Below are 25,340 nucleotides of genomic sequence, written 5' to 3' on the forward strand. Positions count from 1 at the left end.
GCTTTGACGACAACTTTTCTCGAAAGGTGTGGGGTAAAGCTGTTACACAGCTCAGTGTACCACCCACAGTCGAATTCCGTTGAGAAGCTCCACTCCGTCATGAAGCGCGTGTTGAGAGCTTTGTGTTTTGAACATCAAACTGACTGGGAGCTGGGTCTGCCTGGGGTGATGTTTGCTTTAAGGACCGCGCCGCATGCGGCTACGGGGTTTTCGCCAGCTGAACTGGTGTACGGTCGCTCGCTTCGATCTCCGCTTCGCATGCTTCGAGAATCATGGGAAGGTAGGGGCGACGACCCAGTCGTGGTGGAGTACGTGCTTAAGCTCCTCGAACGCTTAAGAAGGGCACAGGAGTTGTCAGGTGAAGCAATGACAAAGGCCCAGCAGAGGGCCAAGGTTTATTATGATCGGACAGCCAGGGCCCGTCGTTTTGAGGTTGGCGATGAGGTCATGATATTGCGCACATCGCTAAACAACAAACTAGACGTGCAGTGGGAGGGCCCAGCGCGAATTGTTCAGAAACTGTCGGACGTTAACTACGTGGTAAGTCTGCCAGGAAAGCGGAAAGCACAGCAAGTTTACCACTGTAATCTGCTCAAACCTTATAGACAAAGGGAAGCAGTGGTGTGCATGATGGTAAACGTTCCTGAAGAGCTTCCGGTCGAGCTTCCGGGACTAGGCTCAGTGACGAACAGGGAAGACACCGGTCAAGTCATTAGTGACCTTATCAGTAAAGCACCGCTGTCGCCCGAGCAGAAAACCGAACTACACCAGCTATTACAAGAGTTTCAAGGTCTGTTCTCTGAGAGGCCTGGTAGGACTTCGGTACTTACTCATGATATAGAACTTACCTCCCCAGAGCCAGTACGATCCAAGGCGTATCGGGTGTCACCCCGCCAGAGCGATATTATGGAGGCTGAGGTAAAGAAAATGCTACAGCTCGGTGTTATTGAGGCAGGTGAGAGTGATTATACCTCCCCTTTGATTTTAGTTGAGGTACCGGGCAAGGAACCTCGTCCTTGCGTCGACTACCGCAGGCTTAATTCCATCACTAAGGATCAAATTTATCCGATCCCTAACATCGAGGAGCGCCTTGAGAAAGTTAGTAGCGCTCAGTTTATTTCCACCCTAGATCTTGTCAGGGGTTATTGGCAGGTTCCACTTACAGAAGAGGCTAGTAGGTATGCGGCGTTCATTTCACCAATGGGAACATTCCGTCCTAAAGTGTTGAGTTTTGGTTTGAAGAACGCGCCATACTGTTTTTCAAGCCTCATGGATAAAGTGTTGCGGGGACAGCAAGAATTCGCTTTACCGTATCTAGACGACGTAGCGATATTCTCCGCATCCTGGTCTGAGCATGTGACACACTTGCGGGCAGTGCTAACCCGCCTGCGCGAAGCAGGCTTGACAGTCAAGGCTCCTAAGTGCCAGATAGCACAGGCCGAGGTTGTCTACCTCGGTCACGTGATTGGTCAGGGTCGTCGCCGCCCCTCTGAAATAAAAGTGGCCGCTGTGCGAGACTTTCCGCAACCGCGCACCAAGACCGATATTCGGTCGTTCTTGGGTGTCGCCGGCTACTATCAGAGGTACATCCCTAGGTACTCTGATATCGCGGCTCCCCTGACGGATGCTCTAAGAAAGACAGAGCCTCAAACAGTCGTCTGGGACGAGACCAAGGAAAGAGCTTTTAGCGCCCTAAAGAGTGCCCTAACAAGCCAGCCTGTGCTACGATCGCCAGACTATACAAAAGGGTTCATTGTTCAGTGCGATGCTAGTGAGCGAGGCATGGGCGTTGTACTGTGCCAACGGGAAAATGGAGAAGTAGAACACCCCGTCCTGTATGCTAGTCGTAAGCTGACCAGTCGTGAGCAGGCGTATAGCGCCACCGAGAAAGAGTGTGCGTGTCTCGTGTGGGCCGTTCAGAAATTGTCATGCTATCTAGCCGGCTCGAGGTTTATCATTGAGACGGATCACTGCCCTCTCCAATGGCTGCAGACCATCTCTCCCAAAAATGGCCGCCTCCTGCGCTGGAGCCTCGCTTTACAACAATATTCCTTTGAGGTGCGTTACAAAAAGGGGAGTCTCAACGGTAACGCCGATGGCTTAAGTCGAAGCCCCTAACGTAGGAATCAGCCTCAAAATTGTTTGTTACTGATGTTTTTCTTCCTGAGGCAGGATTTTTTTTTAACATATTGCTTTTGTTTAGTGTTTCAAAGTGATGATATGCTTTCTAGTGCAATTTTTCAATTTGTGGACGCGTTCTGAGTGATGCTAGACTACTGTAAGGAACTAGGCAGTGGTATAAAAAGGGGAAAGAGCCTGGCAGGGCTTAGTGAGGGTTGTGCCGTGCTTGCTGACTGAGCGGTTGAGTTTTCAGCGTAGTTCTAACGCTTGCCGGGAACGAGAACAAAAATGTGAACTCTCCCGAAGTCACTTTGCAGTGTCCCGTGCGAACCTGAACGAGAGAACGAGGCCTTCTCTGTGCGCTGCGCTCAAGAAACGTCAAGGGACGCCCGACTTCGGTTATGAGCATCATCGAGCGACATCCCTCCGGACAGCGGATGCAGTCCCCTGTCCATCGGGATCTCCTTCCCCCGGCGGGGCGGTCTGTTGCGTTTCGCCTGCGACACGTGGTTTTGCCGGCGCGACTGCGGCGGGGCGGCAGACATTTTGGCCCGATCGTCGTCGCCGCAACACTCATCGCCAGGTGTTTCCAGGCGCGTCTGCGGCGATGCGACCGCCTAGGGATCCTCCTCGCATTCCAGTCATTGTGCCCGAAACAGGCGATGCCAAAGCAGGGATCTCGTTCCAGTTATTGGGCCCGAAACAGGCGATGACAAAGCAGGGATCTCGTTCCAGTCATTGTGCCCGAAACAGGCGATGCCAAAGCAGGGATCTCATTCCAGTTATTGGGCCCGAAACAGGCGATGCCAAAGCAGGGATCTCGTTCCAGTCATTATGTCCGACCGGCAGCGCCACGACAGGGTGCTACGAGATCGTGCGCAGCGCCACGACAGGGTGCTACGAGATCGTGCGCAGCGCCACGACATGGTGCTACGGCATCGCTACGACAGTGTGCGTCACCATTAGCCCATTGTACATTCACGTGCTCGTCTTTTGAGGGGTTCCTTCTTGCCCTCAACTGCGAGAGTATAAAAACAGCTGCCCCCGGACGCCAAAAGGAGGGCTCCGATTTCTTCTGTTGAGTGAAGTGCTCTCCCGTCTCTCTACTTCGGTCAAACCTGACCACCAACTCTTTGCGATGTTAAAATAAACAAGTTGTTTTGTTGTTACCAGTCGACTCATGCTTTGCCGGGACCTTCGGATGCTTCCAGTTGTACCCCAGGCCGCCAGGCCAACGCTACCCTTGGGGCTTGCGACCCAGGTACAACCACGGGCGTCAGCGCCGAGTTCCCAACAGATCGTACCAGCGGTCGGATCCAAACAGCAGGAACGTAGTGTTTTTACCTTCCACGCCACCCTCGCTATCGGAAGCCTGTTAACTTCGCCTAGGTAATCGCTATAAATTAATGTATAAACATTTCGAAAGAAAAAAAAACAAAAAACATTGGCGTAAGCGAGTTTCTAACCTACGACCACACGTTCAGAAGCCGTGTCTTACCCAATGGATGGTCAAGCGTCTCAAAGCGCTCGCTTCACGCGAGTTCGTAACTCGGACCGCTCAGCGGCGTTCGAATTGACATTGTTTTCGCATTCTGAACTCGTAAGTGCATAGGTGTCCTTGTATTTTTTTTCTCTACCTCAAAACTTCTCTATTTAGTCAACTTTTACAGCACCACCACTGTGGCCCAAATACTTAATCCCTGACGTCAGAGCAGAGGTCTACTTTCGGGGCGAAATTTAAAAATAGCAGTTTGGCCTTCATTTTCTTTCGGTAATCTACCTACTGGTGCAGAATTGCCGAAAGCGGACTTTTGAAATAATTCTTATACTGATTTGACGTTTTCCTTACAACCGCTTTCAAAATCATTCACAGACAAGCATCGCTTGTCCGTGTATCGTTCTTGTGTAGTTCGTGCCGTTTCGCGCTGTCAGAGTTCCAGTATGCCGTAGAATCACCATAGTGATTCTACGGCATAGCTGTGCCCAGACTGCATACTTCGATTCTAATTCCCCCGTTACGCGTATATCGCGACATCAAGTTGTAAACGCTTAGCTCACGTTGAGGACGAAGTATAAACAATGTTTTGTCATTAGCGACGCGAGCTGAATTGGTTGTTTTGAGGCTGCTTACACAGTATGTGCGTTTGTTTTAAACGAAAAAAAAAATCTATTTGCACTTTTCACTCCTGTACCTGCTCGAATTTTGCAACAAGGTCGTAGAAAAAAAAGAACAAATATAAACGAGTTTTATGTGCCAGATCTCACAAAGATTAAAAATTTTGTTCAAATTCCACCCTATTCGCTTATGCCAACAGGCAGAGGCGTGCGTCGATGTTACCACTGAGTTCTGCCACTTGACACAAAACCGTCAAGCCCATATTTCAATATTCGAGCAATTACGAGCAATAAAGTAGGATGATGCTGAAAACTGCATTTGACACAGGATGGTACATTTGGTGGAACATTTCCACGCCTAAAAAAATTCTAAATTAGAATGTGAAATGTGAAGCTTATGCCAGGTACTTTTACATGATAAAGCTTATGTTGGTCCACAAGCCTCATTTTTTATCCATCTTTCAAAGGCTAAAAAAAAAAATCTTTTATTAGATAGCACACAAAGTGGGCAAGCTTCTCAGGCAGTCTTGGCTCGAATGGCCGCACGCTTTCCGGTAACAGCCTGGAAACCTGATTTGATGCTCACGACCGAACACCGCGAGCCACACTTTTCGCATTGAAGGAAAAAGAGCCGTGTGTCCTTCTGCAGGATGGTGTCTGGAGACCGGCACGTATGGCATGTCACATATTCCTCTGGACAAACAAAAGCAACAAAAGACATGTTCAAGATTGACACTCAAATGTGTAGAGTTTTCTGCTTGCTAAAAACAGTAGCCAAGTGTGCTAACAGCACAAGTAGACAATAGCAGGAGTGTAAATGTTGTGGCTAATTTAACGGCAGCATGCAACCTCCAGCACATTGGAGCTACAGTTGCCAGCTCATGTTTTTGCAGCAAGATTTTAGCTCTGTGTTCCTACAGGCAAGCGAGTGCCAAAGCAGAGGGATCTGACAATCTGCTGACTGCCTCAGTAATTATACTTTGATGACAGAACGGTTCTTGCAACTACAGCAAACACTCAACAAAATCAAATATTACTGTTCTGGTATTACTGGTGGAATACCAGTGCACTATTAATGCGTTAGCGTTGAGGAGCCCGTGTCACAGAAAATCCCGCACTGGCGTCGGACGTTGTTTTGGCAAAAAGATTTTCGAACCACCCTTACCCAGGGCATCCATGTGATGCAAGGAATTTACTGAAATAATTGCATTTCTCAAGCTCAAATACGTGGAAAAATCGTAAACAAAATTACACACAACCTACAGACATGAAGCTCTCTAATTGTAATTTGACTATACGAGAAAACATAATTCTGTGATGCAAAAACTCAAAGAAACCCCTTTCCAACGTTTCCACAATTCACCGACCGATGGCGGCGTCTGCCATTGGCGCACGCCGGCACGTGGGTAACATGGGGACCACGGAACAGTGCGTCCGGTTCCTTGCAATACCTCCAGCTGGCGCTCGCCTCCGCTGCATCGCGGCCCCCCGCAAGAGGCGGAGTTTCTATCACAAATCAAACATTACAGCTACATACGCTCCAGCTGCCGGGACGCGCGAGTACAGTCAGGTATCTTTGAATGCTATACCGTTCCACACTTAAAGGCGAAGCTTAAGTGTCCTCTAAGTTTTTCACAAGGGACTTCATGGTATAGCCTACCCTGATAATCCGACGAAAAATGTCCTTTTTTATCCGAAGTCCGTAATATCAGAACTGGAGACCACCGCCGAAACGCCGGGAAACGTCGTCAAATTAAAAGAAAAAAAGGGGTAGGGGGACCATTCACAAAGGAAACTATTTATGCATGTGTACTTTCCACGTTTGGCAAGTTGCGTGCAGTGCACTGATGGGCGCGATCGGAGATCGCTGCTCGGAGCGCGCATCTAGTTACAGAATGTGCGCTGCGAACAACACTCTCCGATCGCGCCGCTGCCCTCACCTACGCTGCTAATCTGAATTAACCCTAACATATCCATACAAAAGCACCTCTCACAATGACTTTTTCTAATTTGCCAGTGGAATACACCAGGACATGGGGTTGGAGAATCGGAACGCCTCACTTCCGAAACTTTGGTCGTGATGACTAACGTTATTGCAAAAAGTGAGTGATGAATGTCCAGAAAAATTTTTACTCATATCTGGTCAAAAAGAAATTTCTAACAAGAGATTGGCAGCCCCCTTAGAGGGGGGATGCAGTCACTTTGTCTCATTTTAGTCAACTGCAACACCTGAAGGGAGCAGTCATCTTACTGGTGCTGAAAGTGTTCTTTCACTTCTTCGATGTGGTCATTTGCTGTGAAGTCAGCCTGACTGCACGAGGCTCATTTTCTTGTTCACTGTCATCTAGTGACAGCTTGGAATGGCCTTCGATCATGGCTCTCACCTTCTCGCCCGTCAGTTGTTCGTTGTCGACAAGACCGTTGTCAAATGTGATAAAGTCGGAGAACCTCTCGGCTCTGAGTGCCTCAACAGAACTGCTTGTTGGCCTAGTTGGTGCTTGCTAAAAGAAGTTTTTTGCTGCAAGTTAAAACACACACAAAAGACGTGTCTTCATCTTATGTGTCTTCCTTTTGTGTGTGTTTTACCTTGCGGTAAAAACATGTCCGAATGCCTCCCTGACCTGAGGCCACACTGATGGGTCCGCTGGTTCATCATCTAGGACTGATGACTCCTTGCAAGCAGTCTCATTTCTCTGAAAACCAGTTTTCCTGAAGCAGTTTTTGATGACATAAGTTTTCAGCTGTTAACAAATGCTTGTGCACACTTCGACTGGGAATCTGATGTTTATTTTCAATTCTCGACTGCTTTAAATGTCAAAGAGCAGGTGTTCAACAAGGCGTGTATGGTAGGCAGCTTTCATGGAGTGCACGACACCTTGATCGATTGGCTGGAGTACTGATGTCGCATTTGGGGGAAAGTAAGCCAGGTCAATTGCTTCAAGATTGGGTGGCTTCGTGTGGCTTGAACAGTTGTCCAAAAAAAATCAGCACCTTCCTCTTCTGCTTCGAACATTTGCCTATCAAACTGCAGCAGCCAGGTATTGAAGAGGTCTTTCGTCATCCATGCCTTCGTGTTAGCAGTGCAGTCAATTGGCATATTCTTTATGTGCCGCAAGGCGCAAGGTTGTTTTGATTTTCCAATAAACAGCAGCTTTCTTTTTTCTGTCCTGTCCATGTTGCAACAAAACAACATGGTCAAATCACACCACTTCTGTCTGCATTAAAATGTTGTTGTCCTTGTACATGGCAAGAAGCGTTGGCAGCTTATTTGCTTTCCATTCGGAGGCGGGGTACACACTTATGCTGTTGCGTTAACCACAGGTTTGCATGAATGTCACAGCATGCCTTGCCTTGAAACGGTCCAGCCATCCATCAGTGAAAGTAACACTTTCATGTCTGAGGACCATGGCTAGCTGTTCAGCTCGCTTCCTCAACAGTAGTCCATTGACTGGAATATCGCGAGCTCGGGCATCATGCAGCCACATCAAAAGCGCGGAATCAACATCCAGGTACGTTGCCTCACGGAGCCTGAAGCACTTCAGATTAATTTTCCCCGACACTTCCTTGCCGGCGATGCCTTTGCTGTTCAGAAGTGAACACATGGTCTGCTTTAACAGTCCCATAGTTTTCGCGATGTTCGCCTGATTTTCACCGTGCACAACTTCATCCACAATCTTAATCTTGTCGCTCAGTGCATTTGCTTCTTTTTTCTTGGAAGCCATTATTTCCGCTCTCCGGATCTGGATCTGGCACGACTAGCACGGAAACACAACAAAATGGCGTCAACAAGCGATAACACACCACGCGTGATCAACGTGCCCTCAGGCTGGCTTGGCTAGAGAATGGGCTTGGCCAGAGACCACCAATGTTGCCAGCAGCAATTTAGTCTTACCATGGCTTAAAGGGACCCTGAAACGATTTTGCACAGACGTACTGAGTCGTTAGAGTAGGTCCTTCGGATCATTAATTGACGCACGTAAATGCGCCGCGTAAAGCGTGTAATTTATTCTAAGGTTTTAAAAATGTACATCGCTGCCGATCACAGCCCACTGCTCGGTGGAATTCCCAGCCACCCTTTACCCATATGACGTAAATCACCCAATCCACCTCTTTCATTTTCCTGTGCTGCCCTCTGCCGCACACCGCTGAAAATGTTTTGGAAGGGTCCCGGGGCTTTTGCCGGTTGATTTGTGTGCCTGCGCCTACGTTGAGTGTGCGTCGGTTGTGCGTTTCGTGGATCGCGAATCATTATTAATGGCTTCTTCGGGACAGCATGTCATTCCTGAAGTCATGTAGCACTCAATGACTACTAGGTGAGCAGGCCTGAGTGTGCTGTTCTGCAAACAGTGTGGCCGATAAAGGTACGCTGAGTTCAGTCTGTTGGCACGGCTGCCTTGGAATTTGTCACCGATTTCTGCACTTGGAAATCACTTTTTGTATCCTTTTTACACATTATTTAGACGTTTTGCATATTCAAAATGTCTTACGAGCGCAGCCTTCTGCATCGGATTTATTAAAGTGGTGCACTTGTTTGCATCGACATCTAGCACCGCAGGTCATTGTTATCGTCAAATATTGTGGAAACAGTCCATCGCTGATATGAAATAGTGTCAAAATGTAGTAAAACGTGCATATCTGCGCATATGTACCATGTTTTGTACCATATGTACCAGGCACTAGTGCTTGCAGCAGCGCACGTCCGAGCGATTGTTTTTTGTTTTTTTCGAGGGACTTTCCAGCACGCGGCCACGCGCAAGACCCTTCGAAAACGTTTCGCGACTAATCCGTTAGGGCAGGGCGCATGCGCCGTCGCGCCATGAAAGAGGCGGATTGACGTCAGTAGGGCGAGCTATCCGATTGGCTGCCCAGGATGCGTCATCAATTTTTCCACCTTTATGGTGAACAAATGACGTTCGTAATAGTTGGACTGTTAGTTAACTTTTTTCTATAAAAAGAAAGTAACAGAAAGAAAATGCACAAGAACAATTTTTCACTACACTTAAGCACTTCCGGCACACAGCAAGCGTCGTCTGCTTGTGTTACAACGTGCTCCATCTTTGACGAGAGCTCCGCCGTCAGTGTCGGTCTGTCTTTTCGTGCGCGTTATGATTCGACTTTGTTGCGTTGTGGGCTGCAAACACAGTGACTGGCAATATGGCAAGCTGCGACATCGTGTCCCTCTGCAAGGCAGCAGATGAGCGGAGTGGCTGCAGCGCATCGAACTGCCGCTATGATCGGCGCCAGGATTTACGCGTTTGCGGCCGTCACTTTACACCGGAAGATTACTAACGCAGTAGCGTTTTATGAGTCCGGTATTCGGGTAAACCCAAGCGAAAGGGCACAGGGCCTAGTCGCTTGACCGCATTGTTTCATGGGATGAGCAGAAGCGCAAATGTGAATGGTCCGCACAGTGCAGCCACCTGGTGGCACAGAGCTAAACCACACACAGTAGAAGTAACGAAATGTATTCTTTGCAGCTGGTGTAACTTTTTCACAGAAGTGTAATCGTTAACACGTTTTTTGTAAATGTTTAAAATGTTTTACACTTGGTTACAGCAATAGTAGCGCTTTGATTCACTGTTTAAGCTCTGCGCCAACAGGTGGCTGGACCATGCAGACCAATCAGGCCACTCACATAAGTTTATGCTAAAGCTGCTTTATCAGTTTGAGTTTACGACTCCACCAGCCCGTCGAAACGTTGAGCTCGCCTGTGGTTACCGGAATACCAGACACGTTTGGTGGTGCGACAGAATGCTTGCAACGCACGCTGCTTCAATAGCTCGCGCTTGGGTTCAACTGCCAAGCAGCTGCTGGATAGGCTGGAGAGGCTTCACGCGCTCGCTACTAGAGAACCGGAAGTAGACGACATGACGTGTCATCATGACGCAGAGCCAGTGAAGGTGGAGCTTAGCCCTGATCACTCGGCGAACGAGTTGAGAAAATGCACGACTATGAAGGAGGGTAACTTGTAATAGTCTGTAGCTCTCTTAATAAGAGATGTTTCACACAAATTGTGGTGCGAATTATTAACTTTAGCTGTACCCTACGCGTCTACAAAATTTGTCCGAACTGTTCAAAATCGGCGATTTAGAGCATCAATCACCGTTGATCAATTTGAATAGGCATGGTAACGAGAGTGTTAAGCCACTCAATACCCCTGTCACACGGACGCGGCTAAAGTCCTTTTAACTCCCTTCTACCAAGGACGTCTTCATCTCGAGGGAGATGCGCGCCTTGTCACATGGCAGTCCTTTAGCAAAGGAAGTTTAAGGAAGCTCTTAGCGAAAGGAGATAGAAGATCTCTCTTGCAGACTGAAGGGACTACTCTTGTTCCCAGCGTGCTTGAATTTCGGGTCAAGAAATCACCCTCATTTTTATTATATTAAACTTTTACCAGCAATTATAACTGTTTTATTGCATATAATATAGTATTTGAGCACTGACAAAGATATTTGAGTTGAGCAGCTACATTCGACTCTCAAACTGGGCGTTCTCAGAATTTTTTGTCTTTAAGATAGATGACATTTTTAAAATGCAGTGCATAAATAATTGTATTTTGTAAGAAACGACAAGTAATCGAAACTTTTTAGCAATATATAACGTGTTTCTTTTATGACTGCGTACGAGGCGCTGCTCGCCTCGTACGCCCGAGCGGCAGCTTTCCAAAGCTCGCTTATAGGTCGTGTGACACGGAGCTAACTCCTTTGAGGTGAAACTCCCTTGCGGTCCTTTAAGGGAAGGAAGTTTGAAGGAGATCCGAGTTGCCCGTGTGACACAGCTATAAGCCTAATAACTTATTTTTTAGGGTGAACGAGTTTTTCAGACTGTGTGATGTTTTGGACTATTTTTCGGTCTCCGCGAGGTCTGGAAAATCAGTCTGCAACTTTATCTCCTATGCTTTCCTTGTTTACCTCCAAACTTAAGGGATTGTGTGCAAAAGAATGGGCAGATTATGATAAATACATGTCATATGTGTAAGTAAAAAAAATCATTCTGCAAGGTCAGAGAGGAAGTTGTTTGGTAATGTCAGATCAAGCACTAGAAAGGAGGCATTTTAGCATGGGAACCTGTCTCCACAGGTGTTTTTAGACATAGACTTTCCCCAAACAGGACAGCAGCTGCAGCACTCACATATAGCATTTAAGCAAGCTGATGACTTACTTATGTATCGCCTGAGCACATTCTCTATCTGTTTCTGCTGGAACCTCCCCTTGATGATTAGCTGGTTATTTGCATCCACAGAACCACTGCAAAAGGTAAAAGGACACCAATGAACGTGGCTTCTGATGTATCATAGCATGACGCAGAAGACAATGCAGAACAACATACATGTAGTGATGAAACGATAAAGCATCTGATGCTCACACTTTCCAAGTATAAAGTGAAGGGTTGTATTTTGTTGACCTCTCAGCTCCCTTGTACAGAAATGAACATTGATCCACTATGCTAGAGGAGACACCTTTACTAATGCATCATGACATACATTCTGGAAGCTAATGAGGTCAAACCTCATTGTCAAACATGCTTGTGTTAGCCAGCAAGTGAGGCTGCTAATGAAAATACCGAAAAGCAAAAAGATTTAAATCAATGTACAGTAAAACCTTGTTACTACGAACTCCCCATTAACAATATTTTCAGAAATCCCCTGCTGACTTCATATGGTTTTAATGCTAAAATATTTCAGTACTATGAACCTCAGAATAACCATCGTTATTCAGTTTCCTATCATGATAACAACACCTCAGCACTACGAACTAATATTCTGAAATCTTAGATTTCCATGTACCCTTTCAAGGCAGCCAAAACAGTAGGCTAGCAGGCGACAAGGCACAGAAAGTTGACGACACAGCGCATGGCTTTGGAAGACCCGAGATTGTGTCCACACAGGAGAGAATTTATTGCATAGGAGACGACACATCAGGTTTTGCAAGTGCGTGCTCCGCCCACAAAAGTGTCGCCTAGCAACAGAGGCTTGTCTCTTCCTTCTTTCACCCTTCTGCGCACGCCCCTTTCTTTCACACTTCTTTCTGCGGCCATACTATTTATTTTTTCATTTAGTACATACTGCAGTCCGAAGACCAAGTGGGTGGGGGGGGGGGGGGGGCAAAAAATGGGACAGTGAAAAAGTTATACAAAAGCATACGGCAAGCATTACCACTCGGACAAGCATAGACTAGAAAACAAAGATACGTTGGGAAAAAAAATTGTACAACTCCGTAAAATCAATTTTATGCGCAAAAAGACAAAAGCAATCGCAAGTTAGTTCACGAGCTGTCAAAATATAGACAAAAGTATGGCATTGTCAACAATGAAGTTTACCCGAAATTATTTATTTGCAGAGTACCTACATCGCCATAAAGGCATTACGTAGGGGGGAACAAAATATAACCAGTAATACAGAAAAGCTTTTGGATAGATATACTCACGAACAGAAGCACTACAATAGCTGTTAGAGAAAGGCATACAAGTAATGTGAAACAAACAGGTTCCAAGATATATAACACATACATATGTTTTACAAGAGCGCCGTCACAGCATTGAATAGAATAGTTTGTTATTTGACACATTTACTATATCATTTGATAAACTGTTCCATTGTCTAATTGATTTGGGGAAAAAATAGTAGTAAAAAGTTTCTTCTGCAGTTATAGGCTGAGATCTTTTTGTTGTTATCACAGCGAGTCGATATATAATCTGGTTCCAGGAGATAGTTATAGCGATTAATACCTGTCCGATTATTATATATTTGGTGCAATAGTTTAAGCCTTAACTTCTGCCTGCGCATATGTAGTAGATCCCATCCTAAAGTGGCCTTCATTTCGGAAACGCTAGAGTACGGGCTGTAATTATTGCAAACAAACCTTACTGCTTGGTTCTGTAGTTTTTCCAGTCTATTAATGAGGTAATCTTGATAGGGACCCAATATTACACAAGCATAATCAAGTATAGTTCTAACATATAAGAAGTATAAAGTTTCTTTAGCTTCACGTGTTGCCTGTTTAAAATTTCTGTCAATAAAATGTAACATCCTACTAGCTTTTGCTATGACAGTGTCAATCTGTTTATGCTTAGTGAGTGATTCGGTAAAATAGACTCCTAGATACTTATATTCCGACTGCATGTCGATAAACGTGCCATTGATGTTATATCGGTGCTGAAATTTGGATAATTTTCTGGGAAAACTTATGCTACTGCACTTTTTTATATTTAAATTCATGTTCCATTTGTTACACCAGATCGCTACCTTATCTAAATCTGTTTTGCAATGTATCTGTCATCTTCAGTGGTAATTTCTCTGTAAATCACAGTCATCAGCAAATAGTTTTATGGGTGATGTAATTAGTTCGACAATGTCATTTATGTAGGTTAAAAATAACAAGGGGCCCAGTACGCTTCCCTGAGGAACGCCCGAAGAAACAGTTATTGAAGATGCAGCGTTGTTTAGGACGACAGACTGGGTTCTTCCATTTAGGTAGTTTCGTATCCAATTTTGAACGTTTTCGTTTATATTTAATGCAGAAAGCTTCACATCTAGGAGCTTATGGGACACAATATCAAAAGCTTTTTGAAAATCAATAAAAACCGCGCCTACCTGACTATTGTTATCAATGGTTTTAGTTAAGTGCTGGAATTCTATTAGTTGTGTGTTGCAGGAATAACCTTTTTGGAATCCGTGCTGGGAAGGTGTAAAGAAAGCATTTGCATCAAGGAATGCGGATATGTTACTATATAAAATGTGTTCGAATATCTTGCAACATATTGACGTTAGTGAAATCAGCCTGTAGTTTTCTCCGAGTTTTCTATCGCCCGATTTAAAAACGGGTGTCACGCTTGCCGTTTTCCAATCTTGGGGAATGAGGCCTGTTTCAAGGGAAAGCTTATAAATGATCGTTAAATACGGAGAAATGATGCTATGACACTCTTTAAGGACCACTGGGGATATTCCATCAGGTCCGATTGCTTTTCTGTCATCTAAATGCCGTAATAAAGAGTCGACACCACTAACATCAAATTCAATGTCTGGCATCATATCGCCTTGATTGGCGTTGTTCAAAAGCGAAGTCTCCCCAGCAGGTAATAGCGAAAACACAGATTGGAAGTACTGGTTGAAGCATTCCACCCTCTGATAGTCCGACATCATGGTTTTGCCGTCAACAGTTAAAGATGGTATTGATATGTCTTCTTTTCGATTTTGTTTTACATATTTCCCAAAAGGTTTTGGGTTTTCTCTCAAGTCCTTGTTTAATTTAACAAAGAAGGTATTTTTGGTAGATTTAATTGTTGCTTTTGCAAGTGTTTCTGATTTGCCAGACTGGTGTCGGCAGAAAACGTTTCATAAGTTTGTCTTGCTTTCCTTACAAGTTTACGTATTTCTACGTTAAACCAAGGTTTTAGTTTTTTTCGTTGCCGCAGGTACCTGCATGGAACATGAATTTCAAATAGTTTAAGTATTTTGTCCCAAAATGCTGACCACAAAGTTAACGGACAGCGTGTGTTTGACATATATTGGAAAGTAAGTTCGGTCCTGATAGCAGCATAGTCTCCTCTGTAGTAGCTGTACACTTTTCTTTGCGGAATTTGCGCCATCCCTACTCGCTGTATGTTAAGTTCTATGACAACTGCCCTGTGGTCACTAATACCTGGGCAAACAGTAACTTTTGATATCATGTTCAGCTCGTTGCAAAGTACTAAGTCTATAATTGCATTTTCTCGCGTAGGTTCCAGTACGTATTGCTGCAATCCATTTAATCCGAGCAGTTCTTCGAACTCTGTGTAAATACGGGACCTATTACCAGCCGCACATCCGGCGTTCCACTTGAAGTCTGGCAAATTGAAATCCCCCGCCCTAGAAATACGCTATACGTGTGGCTTTCGAGTCAGGAAGGCCACATTCTGAAAAAAACATTTGGAGGAAGTGCATTCCACTGTTGATGGTTTGCGGAAAAAAAATGAGTGTTTGAGAAGGTTAATACATGCTAAGTATGGTGTCAGGTCATGATTGTGACTATGCTTGGTCAGCCAGGAAAAAGTGGGAGAAAGGTATTTACCATGATTGATATTGAACTGCCGAGTGCGGAGCAAGAAAAGAAACCTTAGCCTGGCAATAGCTCTACGCTGTTCCAAAAGTGGGATGTCGTTACTAGGCACCAGTGAAGACGAATCATGTTTGTGACTGGTGTTATAGATGAATCTTGGTGCTCTCTTCTGGACCATTTCTAGTTTATAAACATCCTTCTTAAATTACAGGTCCCAGGCCACGCATGCGTACTCTAGATGGGGTCGGATAAAAGTATTGTATGCAAGAAGTTTGATATGGGATGGCGTGTTCTTTAGCTTGTGTCTAAGAATCCCACGTTTCTAGAAGAATATCTACAAATGTTGTCAGTATGGCTACCCCATATTGACTCCCAAGTATTTAGAATTGTTGACTTCAATCAAGGGATTATTTTTTAACGCATACCTAGATGCGAATGGACTAATTTTATTTGAGATTTTCATAAAGACGGATTTGATAATGTTTAATTCCATCAACCATGTGTTACACCAATCAGAGGGACAACTTAGGTTGTTCGGCAAGCACTCTGGCTCGTTTTCACTTTTAATTGGCTTGTAAAGAATGCAGTCATCTGCACAAACTTAATTTTATGGCAGAGGTGTCTACTGATGAAACGATATTGATGAAGATAACAAGGCAGGGCCAAGGATACTACCCGGGAAATTCCCAATGTTACACACACACAACTTCAGAACTACAACCATCGACTTCGACAGGCTGTTTTCGGTTGGTGAAGTAGGAGCGGATCCAACTGATTAGATTAATGTGTATACAATACTAGAAAGCTTCACGACTAGTTTACCATGACAGACGCAGTCAAAGGATTTTTTAAAACCTAAGAAGATAGCATCTATTTGACCTCCTTTATCAAGTGTTATTTATTGCAAAGTCATGAATAGTGGCGACGAGTTGGGTGGTAGTCGAAGGGATTTTCCTAAAACCATGCTGGAAGGTAGTAAAAATATTGTTTTCCTCTAGAAAAGAGATTGTGTAATGCATGATGAAATGCTCTAGAAGTTTACAGGGACCGTAAGTTATCGATACAGGCTGTTAGTTTTCAACGTTCAGATGACCACCTTCTTTGACAGGAACTGCACATGCCATACGGCAACCATCAGCAAGAATTGCATCATTCAACGATAGACAAAAAGATGGGTAGAGGCGTGTGGAATAGGATCAACGTACCACTGCAGAAATATGTTAGGAATACCGTCTGGACCGCTAGATGATTTAGTTTTAAGATTCAGCAACAAAGAAAACACAGCCTCGACAGTTTAAAATCGGCACATATCATAGGAAGATAATTATTACTCATGTTCGTAGGTTGTTCCCGAGTGAATACCACGTGGAAAAATCAATTGAACGGGGGTGCTGTTTTGGTAGAATAATTGACAATACGGCCATCCACTGGCATCTCGGTCAGTTTTTTTTTTGTGCTTGTCACTCAAGCACCGCCAGAATCTATCACGGTTATTTTTCAAGAAGTTAGGGAGTGAGTGGTTGAGGTATCGCGTTTTGGCTTCAGTTAGCCAAGCTGCAAGCTGGGCTTTCAATGAAGCAAGCCTACAGTGGGTTTTGTTCTTTCTGGCACGTTTTAGCCTGCATTGCTAATGTATTATATTGTCGCGTGGTAGTGACGGTGACAAAAGCAGCGAAGCTGTAATGAAACTAGCATTTTATTCGGCGAACCTGTGCCCTCAAGAATAGGCTACACTCAAGGAACAATGACAGCAGCAAACAAGTCTGCGATCGTCGAAAATCTGATCCTCGGGTCAAGCGCATCAGCTTTTATACATGAGCCATCAAATGTTCCAAAGTAATCGGTGGTGCCTGCGTGTCTTCCAGAAAGTTCTACACCATTCGTGTTGCACATACACGCAATCAGATTACACAAGGTTCGGCGACAACAGACAGCGGTCAGAACCATCGATGACATTCCAGAAACTTCCGATACATGCAGGCGCATCCTGCACTGAGTGATTATATTTCTTAGATGACGAAATGCGGTTATTCGATAAACAAGTACACGTGTCACTACCCCCCTCTTAAAGAACACCATCCCTATGCTGTAAACATAAAAGGAGAGCAGAAAACAAAAGCACACTTACTAAGAAAAAGTAACAAAAGAAAAAAGAAATGTCCAAAGGAAGTCCAAAGCTCAGCTATGCAAAGTCCCAAAGTTCGTTAGCGCTGGTAGAATGGGTTAAGTCGCACAACATGGACTATTTCAGGTCGTGAGCGACAGCGCTGCGATAGCAAAATGCCGTCTGGCACGACCTCATAGTCGAGTGCACCAATGCGTCGGATGATCTTAAAGGGTCTGAAATATCGGCATAAAAGCTTCTCGCTAAGTCCTCGGTGTATCGGGGTCCAAACACTGTCGCCGGGCTGGTATTTCACAGTGTCCTCGAAGATTGTGGTGCTGGCTGTCGGTCCTCTGCTGGTTCTTGATGCGTAGGCAGGCGAGCTGTCTGGCTTCTTCAGCGCGCTTGAGATAAGCGGCGACGTTGACATTTTCTTCATTAGTGATGTGCGGCAACATGGCACCAAGAGTCGTCGTTGGGTTCCTGTCATAAACCAGCTTGAACGCTGTAATCGATGTTGTTTCTTGCACCGCCACGTTGTAAGCGAACGTTACATACGCCAGGACCGCATCCCTTGTCTTGTGCTCGACGCCGGCGTACATTACTAGCATGTCGGCAGGGGTCTTGTTCAGGCACTCCGTAAGACCATTCGTCTGCGGGCGATAGGCACTTGTCCTCCAGTGGCTTGTCGGACTGTATTGCAGAATGGCTTGAATGAGCTCTGCTGTAAAGGCAGTTCCTCTGTAGGCAATGAGGACTTCTGGGGCACTGTGTTGCAGCAGGATGTTCTCGACGAAGAATTTCGCCACTTTGGCTGCGCTGCTTTTGGCAGAGCTTTAGTTTCGATGGAGCGGGTGAAGTAGTCTGCCAATACGACGATCCACTTATTTCCGGATGTTGATGTCGGAAAGGGTCCCAACAAATCCATCTCGATCTGCTGAAATGGTTGGCAAGGAAGCTTGATGGGCTGTAGTAATCCTGCTGGCCTTGTCGGTGGTGTCTCGCGTCGCTGACAGTCTCGGCATATCTTGTTTCGTTGCAGTGAAAACGTGTCCGCGAAGTAGTTCATTTTGGAGAGAATTTCGATGCAATGTGTTCTATGGGTCATCGACGAGGAATTAAAAAATCTTCGTTGTGGCAAACATTTTGTTGAAGTTGACTTCATTGTCCCAGGATTCAATTGTACAGATAAACCTCGATATAACAAGGACAAAAAAATACGAAAGTTCCTTCATTATATCGAAACTTACCGTATTTACTCGAACCTAGGCCGACCCCGATCCTAAGCCGACCCCCTAAAATCCGAAGCAAAAAAAAAAAAAAAAACTTAGACATATATATATATATATATATATATATATATATATATATATATATATATATATATATATATATATATATATATATATTACCTCGAATGTAGGCCGAACAAAAAAAAGCGAGGACAACATTCACAAAATGCAAACAGCATTTCATGAATTTGAACGTGCAGAGCTCATTCAACGTTGTTGTCGCTGCTAGACTCGTCCTTGTCACTGTCACCTTCAAAGAGCGCACTATCTTCGGTACCGTCAAGCACATTAGATATGCTGCACTTTTTAAAGGCGCGCACGATCGAAGTACCTGGGATGTCATTCCACACTGCAGCTACCCAGCCCACCAGCTGCGATAGCAATGCACGTTAGATGCGGCCCATTGCCGTTAGCATGTGGTCTTCGTCAGTCAACCAGTCCAAGTAGTATTTCAGCAGACGATCCTTCAAAGGTTTGTTGATGCAGACATCAAGTGGCTGCAACTGGCCCGTCATGCCGCCCGGTATCACAGCGAGGTCCGTGTTCGCTTGGGCGAGCGCAGCCTTCATGTTGTCGGTCAAGTGCCCACGGTAAGAGTCGACAACAAGGAGCGAGTTCTTTGTCAAAAGGGCTCCTGGACGCCGTCGCCGCACACTCTTAACCCACTCTTCCACCATCGCACCCGTCATCCACCCGTTCTCATTTGCCCGCACAATGACATTCCTTGGGAAAGTTTCTCGAGCAGGCAGCGTATTCCTTTTAAATATCATATAAGGAGGGAGTTTATGCCTTCAGCTGTGCAGCACAGCATCACAGTTGCGCGCTGCTTCTCCTAGCCCGCAGAGCGCACCTTCACCTCCTTGGCACCCTTTTCATTCATGGTGTACGCCACTGGCATATCAAAACACACAGCCGTCTGGTCGGCGTTGCCGATTTGCCCAAGGTTGAAGCCTGCCGCTTTTCTCTCTTTCGCAGCACGTAGCACTCGCTGAAAAGCTAGCAGCTTTTCTTCGAAATCTCTTGGCAGCTTCTGGGTGGTTGAAGCGCGACGTCGGAGGCTGAAGCCGAAGCGCTTCATGAATTTCTGAAGCCAGCCCCGGCTGGCTTTGAAATCATTTGGCATTAGCCCTCGCTCTCTCGAAAGTTCCCTAGCTTTCGCTTGGAGCACTTCTGTTGTTATTGGAAGGGCAGCTGCTCTTTGCATCCGAACAAAGTCAGCCAAAACTGTCTCCACTTCGTGGTGACGGTCTTTCTTTGGTCCGCTAAATGCCATCCTCGTTGCGGTGCACGCAAAAAGCTGCTGTCATTGTCCCCTCCAACGACGGACGTTTTTCTCGTCGACACCGAAGTCCCGCCTGGCTTGAAGGTTTGACGATGCCTCTGTGGCTATCCCAACTTCTCGCTTGAAAGCGGTACTGCAGTGGCATCTCCTGCTTGGTGCCATCGCGATAACACCACGCCGCACACCGATACGGTCGACACGACACAGGTCAAAATGGCGACCTCGCTTGTGTACGGTTGGCTATTGGCACGGTTAGTAGCGGCTGCGATACTGACTTTTCTAGATGGCGCTAGCTATGCACCATTTTATCAGTTTCAATGAAAAACTGGCGTGCTTTTTAAAATTCTCGAATCTAAGCCGACCCTAGAGTTTGGAATATGATTATTTGAAAACAAAAAAAAAAAGAACTATCGGCCTAGATTCAAATAAATACGGTAGTTGTATTGAAATTCAACCTGTTATGCAAATAAGTACAGTCGCCGGAATGGGGCCGCAGAATTTTCCGAATTATCGGGCAATCGAAAAAAAGCAAATGTGAATGAGAAAACAATTCATTTTGATAAATTTGGAAGTCGCGAACGAATGATGCAGTTTCATGCCACGCACGCTGATATCTTCACGGCGGTACGAATTAAGCGAAGCCAGCCACGCTTTCACGTGCACTCCACCCCCGCAGCTAATAGCGTCACCTGCACTGGGCCGGACGATGCTATCAGGAAAAGCTTCAGCAGGGGGGAGCAAATGCTTTGTCTGCCTCTCGCTCCAACAGGTCACCGAAACTCGAAATTACTTGACCTTCAATACTAAATGCGCAGTAAGACAGTTTACATGGTGCCACACCATTTCGGCACGCCCACTCTCTGCATAGGGAGCAGATTACCTCTAAAGCAGGACGCCCGGCTGCGTATGCGCTCCGCCGCGCTTTCAGTTACGTGCAGACACGGCCGAGACGCACCCCACTCCCCACCTCAGATGGGCGGCACTCAAAGCCACCATCTTCTTGTCTCAACCTCGCACCAAAAGCACACAGTGCGCAGGGCACAATAGGATCTTATCGCACTTGGACTTTATACAGAACATGATGCAGCTCCACTAAATTATACGGAACATGATGCAGCTCCACTTCAGCAGTCGCTCTTGTCGCATGGTAAGTGATTTGAGAGCTGCGTTTGCAAGCAGCCACTTGCAATTCAGTAATTTGACCATCTGCGTATGTGAAAGTTTTCATTTATTGTCTCAGCATCCCTTTGCGGCGGCAATGAAATTGTCTTATATTGAAATCCCATAGAAACACACTTCATTACACTGAGGTTCTAAATACATGGTGTTCTATGGACAAGAGGTTATGAAAAGTTAAATACTTCGCTGTATCGAATGTCATTATATTGAGGTTTGTTATATAAAGGTTTAATTGTGCACAATTTAGCATTTACCACATTTTTGCCTACACAATATGCACCAGAAATTTTTTAAAGGTTAGCAGAAAAATTGGAGTACGGGATATATGCGAATTTCGACTTTAGCTGTAGGACATTAGTTTGTTTCCAATACATCGAAACCTAAAATTTGAGCCGAAGTGAATATCGAATAGCATATTTGATCGAATATTCGAAAATATCAAATATTTGCACAAGCCCAATTTATTACGAAGCCCAAATAAATAATTTTCACATAACTGCTTGCAAAAAGAAAACACACACACACCAAATGACAGGATATACAGTCGAACCTCGATATAACGAAGTCCAATTTGCAGCAGAAAATTTTGTTAAATCACGAGTTTCGTTAAGTCGAGGTTCGCATGTTTCAGCAGTCCAAATAATGATGCAGGTTCTTAGAACACTCCTGGCATATGGCACCTTGTACATAGCAAAATTACAAAGATAACCAATAAACCCCGAAACTAATAACACAACCAAGAGCGTGATGCCCAATAGCCAGCGGGTACGAACGCATTTTTCTCCATTACGCATACGGTGAAGGGCAGGTTTGCAGCAAGCGCCGCGCCTAGTGCTCATAGCTGCCACTAGATGTGGCCATCAGTGCCATCAACATCATGATTTGTCATCACTAAAAAAAAAAAATTCCTTTCACGAAGACATGGCAACCCGTGGCGTAAAGAAAAAAAATTATGCACATACCAGAGCTATCAACTTGAATATTCTTTAGAAGAAAATTGGAAGTAGTATTAACTTGGTGGATTCATGAGGCCACCACTTACCATCGGATGATACCGCGCTCAGTAAAGCAATGATGACGTTGATTCATGAACGCTGGAATATTTTAACTTCCCGCAGAGCAATTCTATGCAACTCAGGTGGAAGCGAAGAACTCCGTCAGCTTCATCTGCCGCTTTTTAATATCGCAGAGCAGCTGCCACGAGTCAACATCTGTTGTGTACGCCATACTTTCGTCACCGTCGTTGTACTCACGGCGGAGCAGGGCCTTAAAATTAAGGCTAAGGTCCGGGCTTGTTTCATGACCATGCCGCACTTCACTGGCAGGGACTGATCGCGCATTTCAGCGACGTACGCTGCAAGCTTAGCCTACAGCTCCGGAAAGCGTCCACTTCGGCACGCGTCACAGGTGAAAATTTCGCTTCGCTGCAGTCGCCACTCTCGCACCAGCCGTTTGTGATTTAATGTTTCTTCGGCGTAACGGATGGCAGCCCTCTTGAACGCTGCTGTGAACGAGTGCCGAACGATTAGTGGGCCTGGAGCACTCATGACGACTGGGGAAGCATAGAAGTAGCACGTAGCCGGCAGTCAAGTGGAACGCGTCAAACCAATGCCTTTCAACAGAGAAAGAAACCCGCGAGCGGTGTCTGCTCTTAAATAACTACCGATACTCCCCGCAAGCGCCGCCGTTCTGAGGGTGCCGCCGCAAATGGGAACAGCGGCGCTTCCATCAATTATCGCCACCTCCCCATGAGTGTTGCATGCACTGTAAAACTCTCAAAAATGTTGCAAAACCCTTCCGAAAAGCAAACAAACACGCGGGATAGCGAAAAGATACCAATAGGGCCATAGAGCAAACATAAAATAGTAACTACGTTGTAGCTCCCGTTGGTCTCGCTTCTTTAGCGGGGCCATGTTTTGGTTTCAATTGGAAGTCGACCCCTCAACTTCAGACTTTCAAATTTTAAAAAAGTGGTCGACTTACAATTGTGTAAATACGGTAACCAACTGAGAAAACGTGCCCAACGACCGCTGTTTGTAAACTTACTTCCGGTTGACGCTTTCCCGTTCCAACAGGCCGGTGACATCATAGCGCGACGCGTTCCGGAACTTCTGAAGCACTCCGGCTAGTACTACATGAGCGCGTACGCTGAGAGTTTCATACGACACGATAGATGGCGCAGCGGCACGTTCTGCTCCACTTATTGAAGCACGCTGGGAAAATTTGAGCATTAAAGGGCGCATGCAAATCACTGTATGCCCAGCTAAAGTTTTCGTCTGCCTGTCAAGGAGGCTCCTGGTACGTGCATGCGATGCACGACGGCTTCGTTAAATCGGAAGTACAGTATTAAGAGACCTCGTTAAATCGCGAAAAAGAAATACATGGTTTTCAATTGGGCAGAGATTGGGAAAAATAAGAAGTGCGTTATTTCGAGAATTTCGTTAAATTGAGGTTCATTATATCGAGGTTCGACTGTATACAAATTCTCAGTTAACTTTTTTTTTTTTTTTACTGGCACAAATAACTTACCTCGTTCCTAATTCTGCTAGTAAAAATGCTTGCACATGCTTGGGCTGACGATGCAACCTGCAGTAAAGAAAAGCAAGATGTATAAGAGAAATGCACTTGCCAGAGCGATCGCACAGCTGATTGCATTATTAGTGACGTATGACTATATCACGGGAGTGAAACATGCGGCACACTTTAACACTGCAAACAGCGAAGGCTGATTTTGAATTCATTGAGATGATCAAGAACATAAATGAATAAACAAGGAAGGCCAATTTTGTAAAGGAACGAAAATGACCACATAAGAAGCTTGAATTTGCAGTTGGTGCTACAGCTGCAATAGAATTTGGAGCAAATTTCAGTGAACCCCAAATTTGGTATAGCTTCAGCGGAGAAAGAAATATAGTGACGCATCACTTTGTGAAGGCGGGTTACACGCAAGCGTATGCGTGCTGTTTCGGAGTTTCTAAGCTATGCCGTTTTGCCTGACACACCTGCATTAGTCGCAAGGTGCTTAAAACTTTCTTCGGGAGTTTCCTGGGTACACCTAGCCCGTGCCCAGCGTGTGCAGACGACTCCGGGGTTGGTAGGCTTGCGCTCGGCCTCTCGATCAACAGATGAATCCGGTACATTCGTAGCGCACACAAGAGTCCGTAACAACTGACATAAGAGGTGAACCCAGTGAACCTTCCCCCGGCCCCCGCTCCTCTTCTCCACCTCCAGGTGCCCTCCTACTTTGGCACTAGCACAGCACACAGGCATCTGACTTAAAGGCACTTTGCGCACGTCCATAAAATCACTAATGTGCTCAAAGTTCTGGCAAGCCTAGAAAAAAATTACACTTGGAAATAGTAGAACCTCGTTAATATGTTCCCGTTACGTAGTGTATTTACTCATGTCTAGGCCGGCTCAGATTCTAAGCCGACCCCCAAAAGTCCGAAGCAAGGAAAAACAAGGAAAAAACAACAACACTTATCTCGAATGTAGGCCAAACAAAAAAGCGAGGACAGCGATCACAAAATGAAAAAGCATTTACTGAATATGAACATGGCGAGCTTATTCTACATCGCTGCCATCCCTCATTGCGACCAGCGCATGCAAAAAGCATCTCCCATTGCCCCCCTCCAAAGACTGACATTTTTCTCATCAATGCTGAAGTCCCACCCAGCTTGATAGTTTGACGATACCTCTGCGGCCAGTACAACATTTCGTTTGAAAGCGGCAGTACAGTGGCATCACCCGTTTGATGCCATTACGATAATGCCACACTGCACGCTGATACGACACAGCTCAATATAGCGATGTCGCTCATGTACTTCAGTTGGCTACTGGCATGGCTAATAGCAGCTGCAATACTTACTTTTCTAGATGCTGCTAGGTATGCACCATATTTATCATATTCCATTAAAAACTGGCATGTTTTTTAAAATCCTCGTATCTAAGCCGAACCTAGAGTTTGCTATATGATTATTTGAAAAAATACTGTCAGCCTAATTTGAATAAATACGGTGCGCATTTTCCCGGCGCCAACGTTCACAATCGAGAACACAAAAAATGCCCCAAGAGAGTTCATCTCATTTTTTTACCGGTTCATACGTTCCCTGCAAACACGATTTTCGGCACCAACGTTCAGTACGTCGTCAAACTGCGATAGTATAATACGTTTTCCGGCCGCTAGATCCCATGTAAACAAGAAAATGTGC

The 25,340-nt window shown here is 45.4% G+C and overlaps 1 protein-coding gene across 2 annotated transcripts in view; it reads right to left on the minus strand.

The window, feature by feature from the left end:
• Window positions 1-4,705: 4,705 nt before the first annotated feature.
• Window positions 4,706-25,340, minus strand: part of eIF2beta (eukaryotic translation initiation factor 2 subunit beta) — a 45,386-nt gene continuing 24,751 nt past the window's right edge. For both annotated transcript variants that reach the window (XM_075670690.1, XM_075670683.1), the window contains exons 7-9: window positions 23,659-23,715; window positions 11,398-11,483; window positions 4,706-4,929 (exon numbers count right to left, since the gene is read on the minus strand). In XM_075670690.1, the coding sequence (XP_075526805.1) occupies window positions 4,754-4,929; window positions 11,398-11,483; window positions 23,659-23,715 (319 nt within the window). In that variant the 3' untranslated portion in view covers window positions 4,706-4,753. The remainder of the gene's footprint in view (window positions 4,930-11,397; window positions 11,484-23,658; window positions 23,716-25,340) is intronic.

This window comes from Dermacentor variabilis, chromosome 1 (assembly GCF_050947875.1).
Source record: "Dermacentor variabilis isolate Ectoservices chromosome 1, ASM5094787v1, whole genome shotgun sequence".
NCBI lineage: Eukaryota > Metazoa > Arthropoda > Arachnida > Ixodida > Ixodidae > Dermacentor > Dermacentor variabilis.